The 13,159-nt window shown below is 43.1% G+C and overlaps 1 protein-coding gene and 1 long non-coding RNA gene across 4 annotated transcripts in view; one reads left to right on the forward strand and one right to left on the reverse strand.

The window, feature by feature from the left end:
• Positions 1-9,617, forward strand: part of LOC135056491 (uncharacterized) — a 260,411-nt gene extending 250,794 nt beyond the window's left edge. For all 3 annotated transcript variants that reach the window (XR_010243992.1, XR_010243995.1, XR_010243993.1), the window contains one exon: positions 9,289-9,617. This is a non-coding gene — a long non-coding RNA (uncharacterized LOC135056491). The remainder of the gene's footprint in view (positions 1-9,288) is intronic.
• Positions 1-13,159, reverse strand: part of PCDH15 (protocadherin related 15) — a 2,278,876-nt gene that overhangs the window by 103,127 nt on the left and 2,162,590 nt on the right. The window contains exon 30 of the mRNA XM_063961739.1: positions 9,782-9,958. Coding sequence (XP_063817809.1) covers positions 9,782-9,958 — 177 coding nt within the window. The remainder of the gene's footprint in view (positions 1-9,781; positions 9,959-13,159) is intronic.

Below are 13,159 nucleotides of genomic sequence, written 5' to 3' on the forward strand. Positions count from 1 at the left end.
TTTCTTGTTAAACAGTGTTCCGTCTATTGCTCTATCAAGTGTTCTATTCATTATGCTATACTGCTAGGTGGGAAATTATTAAAATTCTGCTGCAGTATTGCAGGGTCGCACTGCCACGGTCACCCTGGCAGAAGGAACAGAAAAAGCGGTTCCCATGGCAAGAGTCTACCTGGACTGGGGAGCTGTTTTTACCAAAGGTGGTGTCGGCTTTCCATGTAAATCAACCTATTGTGGTTCCAGTTTTGTCTGACCCTTCAGTTGCCCCATGGTCCTTGGACATGGTGAGGGCAGGAAAATTTATGTTAACAGGACTGCTCGTTATAGGAAATCTGACTCGCTGTTTGTCCTGTATGATGCAACCAAAATTGGTCGGCCTGCTTCTAAGCAGTCCATTGCTCGTTTGATCAAGTTGACCATCCAGCACGCTTACACTTCGGCAGCACTGCCGCTGCCTACTTCTATTCAGGCCTACTCCACAAGGTCAGTGGGCCCTTCCTGGTTGGCTGCTCGGGGTGTCTCTGCCTTACAGTTGTGCCGAGTGGCTACTTGGTCTGGTTCGAACACATTTGTAAAATTTTATCGGTTCGATACCTTGGCCAGGGATGACCTAAAGTTTGGCCAGGCAGTTTTGCAGGGGTCTCAGCACTCTCCCACCCACACTGGGAGCTTTGGGAATTCCCCACAGTTCTAAGTACCTTCCCCAGTATCCACTAGGACGTTGAGAAAAGGAATTACCAGTAGGTATCAAATTCCTATTTATTCATGTGATACTCTTGCTTATATACATCTGATATTTTTAGAAGAAATATTTTACTAGTTTTAAAGAATAGCGTTAGCACGGCTGATAAAAACAGCTAGCAAACAATCAACTCGGAATGACCCCCATGGTGTGGAGTTTGTACATGTTCACAAGCATGTTTTGAGTGTTTATTGCAGCTTAAGATTAAACTTCTATAGACAACATTTAAATATATATATTTTAATTAGCGCCTGGTGTTGTGAGGTTCAATGAGCGTGACTGAGACACAGATCTGGTGCAACACCAAGCTGCTAAGCCTGACCTGAAGAATCTGCAAGGTGGTACCTCTTGAAATTATAGGCAATAGCCCTGTGAAATGAGATCCCTCACCCAAGGATCCCTGCAGGACTCCCCCCCCCCCATGTGAGCGAAGTTCAACAATCGAGCTCCCACCCGGAATTTGCACCTCTGCTGGAGCCAACCATCATGCGTTGGGCTTCACGGAAGCAGAACCAGAAGGCTGGGCCATGCTTCCGGTGGTTGCTGATCTGCGGGACTTACCCCGAGATCCTCTATCTGCATTGGAGGCACCTCTGGCTCTGCCTCTAAATCTGGCAACATGAAAGGAATGCAGTGTGAGTCCCAGATAGGGACATCTGGCAGGGGTCGCAGCAGACGGCAGATATGTGGACTTACCTGCCGTTGCTTGGGATATCCACTTGTTCAGTTCCTCCCCGAACAAAGCCTCACCTGTGAATGGGAGATTTTCAACTCCCTTTTTGGAATCAGCATCAGCTGACCATTGTCGTAACCATAAGGCTCTTCAAGCAGAGACCGCCATAGCCGTAGTACGGCCGTGAATGATGCTTGACTTCTTAACCGCTTCACACAAAAAATTTGACACACTGGGACTCGGGCATAATCACAATTGGGATATACCTAGCCACTGGCGTGGCGTGCCTGGGGATCAAATAAGGAGGTCTCCGCTACCTACTACTATATAGTGATGAGATACAGAGCGCAGTCTTAGATTATGTGCATAATCTAACAACCTAACTTCACTGCTGATTTCCCAGCCACAGGAATATAGAGGTAAAGCCTCCGTATACTTATACAAATATATATTCATGTTGCAGTGGCGCCACTATATATATGTTTCAGGTAGAGATGAGCGGGTTCGGTTCCTCCGAATCCGAACCCGCCAGAACTTCATGTTTTTTTTCACGGGTCCGAGCGACTCGGATCTTCCCGCCTTGCTCGGTTAACCCGAGCGCGCCCGAACGTCATCATGACGCTGTCGGATTCTCGCGAGGCTCGGATTCTATCGCGAGACTCGGATTCTATATAAGGAGCCGCGCGTCGCCGCCATTTTCACACGTGCATTGAGATTGATAGGGAGAGGACGTGGCTGGCGTCCTCTCCGTTTAGAATAGATTAGAGAGACACTTGATTTACTAATTTTGGGGAGCATTAGGAGTACTCAGTACAGTGCAGAGTTTTGCTGATAGTGACCACCAGTTTTATTTATAATCCGTTCTCTGCCTGAAAAAAGCGATACACAGCACACAGTGACTCAGTCACATACCATATCTGTGTGCACTGCTCAGGCTCAGGCCAGTGTGCTGCATCATCTATTATCATAATATCTATATATAATATTATATATATCTGTCTGACTGCTCAGCTCACACAGCTTATAATTGTGGGGGAGACTGGGGAGCACTACTGCAGTGCCAGTTATAGGTTATAGCAGGAGCCAGGAGTACATAATATATTATATAGTGAGTGACCACCAGACACACAGTGCAGTTTATTTAATATATCCGTTCTCTGCCTGAAAAAAGCGATACACACAGTGACTCAGTCAGTCACATACCATATCTGTGTGCACTGCCCAGGCTCAGGCCAGTGTGCTGCATCATCTATATATATTATATATCTGTCTGACTGCTCAGCTCACACAGCTTATAATTGTGGGGGAGACTGGGGAGCACTACTGCAGTGCCAGTTATAGGTTATAGCAGGAGCCAGGAGTACATAATATTATATTAAAATTAAACAGTGCACACTTTTGCTGCAGGAGTGCCACTGCCAGTGTGACTAGTGACCAGTGACCTGACCACCAGTATATATAATATTAGTAGTATACTATCTCTTTATCAACCAGTCTATATTAGCAGCAGACACAGTACAGTGCGGTAGTTCACGGCTGTGGCTACCTCTGTGTCGGCACTCGGCAGCCCGTCCATAATTGTATATACCACCTAACCGTGGTTTTTTTTTCTTTCTTTATACATACATACTAGTTACGAGTATACTATCTCTTTATCAACCAGTCTATATTAGCAGCAGACACAGTACAGTGCGGTAGTTCACGGCTGTGGCTACCTCTGTGTCGGCACTCGGCAGCCCGTCCATAATTGTATATACCACCTAACCGTGGTTTTTTTTTCTTTCTTTATACATACATACTAGTTACGAGTATACTATCTCTTTATCAACCAGTCTATATATTAGCAGCAGACACAGTACAGTGCGGTAGTTCACGGCTGTGGCTACCTCTGTGTCGGCACTCGGCAGCCCGTCCATAATTGTATATACCACCTAACCGTGGTTTTTTTTTCTTTCTTTATACATACATACTAGTTACGAGTATACTATCTCTTTATCAACCAGTCTATATATTAGCAGCAGACACAGTACAGTGCGGTAGTTCACGGCTGTGGCTACCTCTGTGTCGGCACTCGGCAGCCCGTCCATAATTGTATATACCACCTAACTGTGGTTTTTTTTTCTTTCTTTATACATACATACTAGTTACGAGTATACTATCTCTTTATCAACCAGTCTATATATTAGCAGCAGACACAGTACAGTGCGGTAGTTCACGGCTGTGGCTACCTCTGTGTCGGCACTCGGCAGCCCGTCCATAATTGTATATACCACCTAACCGTGTTTTTTTTTTCTTTCTTTATACATACATACTAGTTACGAGTATACTATCTCTTTATCAACCAGTCTATATATTAGCAGCAGACACAGTACAGTGCGGTAGTTCACGGCTGTGGCTACCTCTGTGTCGGCACTCGGCAGCCCGTCCATAATTGTATACTAGTATCCAATCCATCCATCTCCATTGTTTACCTGAGGTGCCTTTTAGTTGTGCCTATTAAAATATGGAGAACAAAAATGTTGAGGTTCCAAAATTAGGGAAAGATCAAGATCCACTTCCACCTCGTGCTGAAGCTGCTGCCACTAGTCATGGCCGAGACGATGAAATGCCAGCAACGTTGTCTGCCAAGGCCGATGCCCAATGTCATAGTACAGAGCATGTCAAATCCAAAACACCAAATATCAGTAAAAAAAGGACTCCAAAACCTAAAATAAAATTGTCGGAGGAGAAGCGTAAACTTGCCAATATGCCATTTACCACACGGAGTGGCAAGGAACGGCTGAGGCCCTGGCCTATGTTCATGGCTAGTGGTTCAGCTTCACATGAGGATGGAAGCACTCAGCCTCTCGCTAGAAAAATGAAAAGACTCAAGCTGGCAAAAGCAGCACAGCAAAGAACTGTGCATTCTTCGAAATCCCAAATCCACAAGGAGAGTCCAATTGTGTCGGTTGCGATGCCTGACCTTCCCAACACTGGACGTGAAGAGCATGCGCCTTCCACCATTTGCACGCCCCCTGCAAGTGCTGGAAGGAGCACCCGCAGTCCAGTTCCTGATAGTCAGATTGAAGATGTCAGTGTTGAAGTACACCAGGATGAGGAGGATATGGGTGTTGCTGGCGCTGGGGAGGAAATTGACCAGGAGGATTCTGATGGTGAGGTGGTTTGTTTAAGTCAGGCACCCGGGGAGACACCTGTTGTCCGTGGGAGGAATATGGCCATTGACATGCCAGGTGAAAATACCAAAAAAATCAGCTCTTCGGTGTGGAGGTATTTCACCAGAAATGCGGACAACAGGTGTCAAGCCGTGTGTTCCCTTTGTCAAGCTGTAATAAGTAGGGGTAAGGACGTTAACCACCTCGGAACATCCTCCCTTATACGTCACCTGCAGCGCATTCATAATAAGTCAGTGACAAGTTCAAAAACTTTGGGTGACAGCGGAAGCAGTCCACTGACCAGTAAATCCCTTCCTCTTGTAACCAAGCTCACGCAAACCACCCCACCAACTCCCTCAGTGTCAATTTCCTCCTTCCCCAGGAATGCCAATAGTCCTGCAGGCCATGTCACTGGCAATTCTGACGAGTCCTCTCCTGCCTGGGATTCCTCCGATGCATCCTTGCGTGTAACGCCTACTGCTGCTGGCGCTGCTGTTGTTGCCGCTGGGAGTCGATGGTCATCCCAGAGGGGAAGTCGTAAGCCCACTTGTACTACTTCCAGTAAGCAATTGACTGTTCAACAGTCCTTTGCGAGGAAGATGAAATATCACAGCAGTCATCCTACTGCAAAGCGGATAACTGAGTCCTTGACAACTATGTTGGTGTTAGACGTGCGTCCGGTATCCGCCGTTAGTTCACAGGGAACTAGACAATTTATTGAGGCAGTGTGCCCCCGTTACCAAATACCATCTAGGTTCCACTTCTCTAGGCAGGCGATACCGAGAATGTACACGGACGTCAGAAAAAGACTCACCAGTGTCCTAAAAAATGCAGTTGTACCCAATGTCCACTTAACCACGGACATGTGGACAAGTGGAGCAGGGCAGGGTCAGGACTATATGACTGTGACAGCCCACTGGGTAGATGTATGGACTCCCGCCGCAAGAACAGCAGCGGCGGCACCAGTAGCAGCATCTCGCAAACGCCAACTCTTTCCTAGGCAGGCTACGCTTTGTATCACCGCTTTCCAGAATACGCACACAGCTGAAAACCTCTTACGGCAACTGAGGAAGATCATCGCGGAATGGCTTACCCCAATTGGACTCTCCTGTGGATTTGTGGCATCGGACAACGCCAGCAATATTGTGTGTGCATTAAATATGGGCAAATTCCAGCACGTCCCATGTTTTGCACATACCTTGAATTTGGTGGTGCAGAATTTTTAAAAAAACGACAGGGGCGTGCAAGAGATGCTGTTGGTGGCCAGAAAAATTGCGGGACACTTTCGGCGTACAGGCACCACGTACAGAAGACTGGAGCACCACCAAAAACTACTGAACCTGCCCTGCCATCATCTGAAGCAAGAAGTGGTAACGAGGTGGAATTCAACCCTCTATATGCTTCAGAGGTTGGAGGAGCAGCAAAAGGCCATTCAAGCCTATACAATTGAGCACGATATAGGAGGTGGAATGCACCTGTCTCAAGTGCAGTGGAGAATGATTTCAACGTTGTGCAAGGTTCTGATGCCCTTTGAACTTGCCACACGTGAAGTCAGTTCAGACACTGCCAGCCTGAGTCAGGTCATTCCCCTCATCAGGCTTTTGCAGAAGAAGCTGGAGGCATTGAAGAAGGAGCTAAAAGGGAGCGATTCCGCTAGGCATGTGGGACTTGTGGATGCAGCCCTTAATTCGCTTAACAAGGATTCATGGGTGGTCAATCTGTTGAAATCAGAGCACTACATTTTGGCCACCGTGCTCGATCCTAGATTTAAAGCCTACCTTGGATCTCTCTTTCCGGCAGACACAGGTCTGCTGGGGTTGAAAGACCTGCTGGTGACAAAATTGTCAAGTCAAGCGGAACGCGACCTGTCAACATCTCCTCCTTCACATTCTCCCGCAACTGGGGATGCGAGGAAAAGGCTCAGAATTCCGAGCCCACCCGCTGGCGGTGATGCAGGGCAGTCTGGAGCGACTGCTGATGCTGACATCTGGTCCGGACTGAAGGACCTGACAACGATTACGGACATGTCGTCTACTGTCACTGCATATGATTCTCTCAACATTGATAGAATGGTGGAGGATTATATGAGTGACCGCATCCAAGTAGGCACGTCACACAGTCCGTACTTATACTGGCAGGAAAAAGAGGCAATTTGGAGGCCCTTGCACAAACTGGCTTTATTCTACCTAAGTTGCCCTCCCACAAGTGTGTACTCCGAAAGAGTGTTTAGTGCCGCCGCTCACCTTGTCAGCAATCGGCGTACGAGGTTACATCCAGAAAATGTGGAGAAGATGATGTTCATTAAAATGAATTATAATCAATTCCTCCGCGGAGACATTGACCAGCAGCAATTGCCTCCACAAAGTACACAGGGAGCTGAGATGGTGGATTCCAGTGGGGACGAATTGATAATCTGTGAGGAGGGTGATGTACACGGTGATATATCGGAGGGTGAAGATGAGGTGGACATCTTGCCTCTGTAGAGCCAGTTTGTGCAAGGAGAGATTAATTGCTTCTTTTTTGGGGGGGGTCCAAACCAACCCGTCATATCAGTCACAGTCGTGTGGCAGACCCTGTCACTGAAATGATGGGTTGGTTAAAGTGTGCATGTCCTGTTTTGTTTATACAACATAAGGGTGGGTGGGAGGGCCCAAGGACAATTCCATCTTGCACCTCTTTTTTCTTTTCTTTTTCTTTGCATCATGTGCTGATTGGGGAGGGTTTTTTGGAAGGGACATCCTGCGTGACACTGCAGTGCCACTCCTAGATGGGCCCGGTGTTTGTGTCGGCCACTAGGGTCGCTAATCTTACTCACACAGTCAGCTACCTCATTGCGCCTCTTTTTTTCTTTGCGTCATGTGCTGTTTGGGGAGGGTTTTTTGGAAGGGACATCCTGCGTGACACTGCAGTGCCACTCCTAGATGGGCCCGGTGTTTGTGTCGGCCACTAGGGTCGCTAATCTTACTCACACAGCTACCTCATTGCGCCTCTTTTTTTCTTTGCGTCATGTGCTGTTTGGGGAGGGTTTTTTGGAAGGGACATCCTGCGTGACACTGCAGTGCCACTCCTAGATGGGCCCGGTGTTTGTGTCGGCCACTAGGGTCGCTTATCTTACTCACACAGCTACCTCATTGCGCCTCTTTTTTTCTTTGCGTCATGTGCTGTTTGGGGAGGGTTTTTTGGAAGGGACATCCTGCGTGACACTGCAGTGCCACTCCTAGATGGGCCCGGTGTTTGTGTCGGCCACTAGGGTCGCTTATCTTACTCACACAGCGACCTCGGTGCAAATTTTAGGACTAAAAATAATATTGTGAGGTGTGAGGTATTCAGAATAGACTGAAAATGAGTGTAAATTATGGTTTTTGAGGTTAATAATACTTTGGGATCAAAATGACCCCCAAATTCTATGATTTAAGCTGTTTTTTAGTGTTTTTTGAAAAAAACACCCGAATCCAAAACACACCCGAATCCGACAAAAAAAATTCGGTGAGGTTTTGCCAAAACGCGTTCGAACCCAAAACACGGCCGCGGAACCGAACCCAAAACCAAAACACAAAACCCGAAAAATTTCAGGCGCTCATCTCTAGTTTCAGGAACATTTTTTTCAAGTATCAGCTACAATGGGCTCATTATAAATACCTGTGATCTACAAAACAGGTTGTATAGTATTGAAAAAAGACACCCCACTTTTGCCATCATAATTGTGCAAAGTATATTAGTAGATTGTTTTTTAAGTATATGTTTTTTCATGTGATACTCTTGCTTATATACATGTGATATTTTTAGAAGAAATATGTTACTAGTTTTAAAGAAAAAATCTTTTTATTGATAGAAAATAAAAAAGCTAATTTATTGCAAAACTGTTCTGGTGATTTTGGTACATATCAGACTAGGGTTAATAAAATTAGCGCGCACTCTTGTCAGAAAAATCAGTCACACTCATTGCCTTCTCCCATTCCCAGTTACATGACATTTTACAATCTGCATCCACTCTGAAATATCCACTCTGGAGGTTTTTCAGAGTTGTTAGCCAACCAAAAAATTTAGCAATTGGGCAAAACCATGTTGCACTGCAGGTGGGGCAGATGTAATATGTGCAGAGAGATTTAGATTTGGGTGGATTATATTGTTTCTGTGCAGGGTAAATACTGGCTACTTTATTTTTACACTGCAATTTAGATTTCAGTTTGAACACACCCCATCCGCATCTAACTTACTCTACACACGTTACATCTGCCCCACCTGCAGTGCAACATTGTTTTGCCAAACTACTTACTGTACTTTTTTGCTTTGCTAACAACTTTGAATAACCCACTGTGTCAATTGTTGCATACATTATTGAATCATATTTTTGTTGTTTCTAATTATATATTTACTATTTACTATTCATCAAATTAACATTGACAATATATATGATATTTTAACCTGTATTAACCTGGAGAAGGCATAAGGAAGTGATAAACCTGTGATAAGTGCAAGGTGATAAAAACACCAGCCAATCAGCTCCAATATGTAAATTAGCAGTTAGGGGCTGATTGGCTGCTGCATTTATCACATTGCACTTGTCACTGGTTTATCACTTCCTTATGCCATCTCCAGGCTTAATATATCTGCCCCTTTATTTGTAGATATACCATCTTGTAATAGAGAAGTTTTCTTTTAAATGGTTTTCACATAACCTGAAGTGCACTTTAACATATGACTTACTGTTCCTATCACTGCAGGAGCCCCAGGTGAACTGTCACCTAGCTGAGCACATGACAAGTTGCAGCTGCTTGCACGGAGAGGCAATGCCTGACCATGATTCTTTATCAATAAAATGCTGTTAAGGATTCTTTCTTCTTGCGGTCACTGTTACAGGAACTTTTAAGTTAAGCTAGATTTTCCGATCTGTTTTTGACAGTTGTCTTTTGTCATAAGGTCACTGCTACAGTAAATGCACATTGGTTTTGTTACCTTCAGCAAAAAAGGAATGTATTTCTAGATTTTAAAAAAGTATAAAATGTTTGTGACTTGCTGGTATTTTTTTTTTTACTTTTCTAACATATTTACACCTGGCATCAATAAATCAGTAAGTTTATTTACGATAACTACAGTACACCTGGTGAAATTGTGTTTTTTTATTTTTAGAAGAATAATTTTTATGTTTTCTAAACAACTATACAGCCAACATAAACTATGTTTCAATAAGTTGGTTTCCTTTCTAATTGTACTCACTTATAGAGCTCATTACGTGATATAGCCCGGTTCGTTAGCGGATCAACGGCATAAACCATCAAGTCACACTGGGTGTAGTCTTCTTCTGAGAAACCATCTCCATATCTCCTGGCACCAATGGATTCAACCACAACTGCTGCACCTGGAATTTGGTCCTGGACGTAACCTTCAAGAATGCTGGGGAAAAAAATATACAAAACTAAGTTGACGATCTGACAAGCTTCTTGTAGTTGGGTTTTGTTTTCATTGGTTTGTGTTATACAATTGTGTATACTGTAAGAAGTTGCTCCCAGCAATTTTCCAATCTGTGATATTTCCTAATGGGACATAAAATGTTAATGCATTATTATTTGTATTAGCATCGTTGGTTCTTACTGTATGTTTTTTCCTTTATACTTCCAGCTCCTATATAAAATGCTATTTTTAGCATCTTATTAGATAATGCCAAATTAGCTGCAAAATCTGCACAGTAACTTCAATGACCAGAAAGGTACAGTAGCACAACACAGTATCTATTATTTTATAAAGGACTTATAAACAAGAAACATGATGGACTTAGCAGTTATAACTTCGGATAGCTGCTACCATGCTGCAAATAAATAAAAATTGTTAAAATTGGTTATCAGCACAGTAGACAGTAGTGTTTTAAGAATGCTGTCTGTGTCATTTGTTAGGGTTTGTATTGTTCAATGATTTCTCAATGAAATCATCATTTATTAAAATGAGGAAATGGTCCGAATAAATGCAGCCTTAAGGTGCTCAAACCAGCAACCTGTGTAGCTTCTATTCCATCTAAAAGCTACTATAATCCCAATGGAAATGTAAAACCCTTTTCAGAACAATCATGAAAACCTAAAGCAATAATTCAATACATTCCAAAGCTGGATGCTACATTGCCCTGCTCCTATATCTTATTCTGCCTTTATCCATGGTAGAGATGTGTCATGGTGGTATACAAAATAAAAATTTCAGATAAGGGGTAAATAATGTCATAATAAAAAACATATGTCATTAGATAATCAAATTAATTAATACAACAGAGCAAAATGTATCATGTGCATATTTGTGCAGAAGTGCAGTGGTGAAAGGTTGAACACTTCCAGCAGGGAGGTCAATCTGGCTGCACTGGCAGGCGGTCCGGCACCATTATTTTACTCAGAGCAGATGCGTGTGATGTCACGCTGCCACCACGAAAAATTTCCTGCAACGCCCCCATTTTGTCCATCATGCCACCACCCACTCAAGACCCGGCACTGTCAATCATCTTGCGGTCACATCCTTGGGGGATGTGATCGCAATGAGAATGACAGGGCAGGCATGATGCAGCCGCAAACTGCAATGCGGCCACATTAGTGGCCAACTCTGAGTAGTGTCCTTTTTTTGCTTATGTAATTGTTTTTAAATTTTGTTCTTTTGTCACTTAATAAAAGTTATTAGTTCATTTCTGTCTTGCTATGGTTGTTGTTTGGCCTATCGCAGGGTCTTAATTGTGATCAGTAATGGGCCCATTACACATGCACAAACTCTGATTTCCATACGTTTTTAATAGCGGCCTATTCTATATTATGGATCTGATAAGGCTGCCCAGGATTCAGCAAACTCTGAAAACTTCAGATGACATTGGTTCTTGGAGCCCGTTCCTACTTGTGCAAAGGAGTTCAGGGTTGTAAAGAGGGATTCAACTGGATCCCTCCACCAACCCTTCCGGCCCTGCATCCCCTAATGTAGTGTGCATTTGTGAACTCAGACCACTCATGCACACTGGGCAGACCAAGCAGAGGTAAGTTTCACTGTAATAGAAGTAGCAGTATTATGAATTGTGGGGGCAGCTGATTTTCTGATGTTGAATTGCTCCTTTAGTTAAGTAACTTGCGGTGAGTTATCTACTTAATTATCATGGCCGGACCCCAATAGTGAATAAGCCTCTCAAGCTCTTACAAGTGCTTGGGAACAATATGCTAGAATTCAGACTTCTTGTGCTCCCCAAGCATGTGACTAACCACTATTTATTTAGTTTAGACATAAATACCAATTTTCTTAAATATAGTAGTTATATTAGATATAATGGTATGACTTTAGCTGATACAACATCTGAAAGAGTTTGTATAGTGTCATTTAAATAATATGGTTTTAACAGTATACTCCAAGGTCACTGCTGCAGATATATCCCAATTTACAGAACTGTACATATATAATGCTGAAATAATGGCTTAATGACGCACAAAGCATGATAATATATTGTTTAAATAAAATAATCAAGATCCCATATTATTTGGAATGACTGAAATTAACACAGTAGTACTGTTCCCTCCACAGCCTTCATTACTAATACAATGTATGACATACCCTTTTCTCATTAAGAGCGTTGTTTTTCCTTTTACTATGCAATTATATAATCCAATTGGTAGTATTTCTACTTAAACATGTATCACAATCTACAGACGTGACATTTAAACAAGTCGAACTTCTGTAACAAATTACTTCAGCCATGACAATAAGCAACAAATAATGAGACGACTTTGAACGTCAGGGTCAGATTCGTTTTTTGCAGTCAGGACCCCAGGCAGGAAAATAACAAGCATTCCGATTTTTTGAAAGATATTACAGATTTTGCAGCAATGTTGTATCCTCTTTATAAAATCGAACAAGGGCAGAAGTCACAAGATTGATACTTGTGATTATATAAGGAGAAATAACTTCCATTCAGAAATGTTAACAATGAACACCATTAACTTCACTTTAGAGTGAAATTTATCCATGGCAGTCGATGTGGATAGACGTGTAGAAATGGTATCAGTTTCACGGAAAGAAAAACATATGTTCTAATACTATGAAGATACTGTATGCTTTTTGAATGGTTTAGTGTAAGTTATGTTGTTTACTATTTTTAGAGTATTTGGATTAAATCATCATTGTGCATTGGAAACTTAGCATCATGTTTAATTGGAAAGTTGCAAAAAAAAAACACACCTGTACCACCACTATAAAATGTGAAGAACACATCATACATAATACAAATCTTTCATAACAACAAAATAAATACATGATAAGAGGTTAACAAAAGGAGGTGCCAAGGTGAAACAGAGGCGGCAGGATAATGCAGGGAACTGAATGTATGAAGACAGTCAGGAATGGGACCAAGACAGGGGACATGTGGAATTGGGGATAATGCTATTATCAGTGTTGGGGGAGAGTAGATGGATCAGTGACACTTGGAGGCTGGACTATTAAAAATTAGCATTTTGGACATTGAGTGTTGGGTAGAATTGAGGAATCCAAATGAAAATTGAGGAGAGGATGCTGGATACACAAGATAGGGAAAAGGTGAACAGAAAGGTAGATGTCTGCGTCATCTGCACAGACAGAAGTGGTAGTGGA

Source organism: Pseudophryne corroboree, chromosome 3 (genome assembly GCF_028390025.1).
Source record: "Pseudophryne corroboree isolate aPseCor3 chromosome 3, aPseCor3.hap2, whole genome shotgun sequence".
NCBI lineage: Eukaryota > Metazoa > Chordata > Amphibia > Anura > Myobatrachidae > Pseudophryne > Pseudophryne corroboree.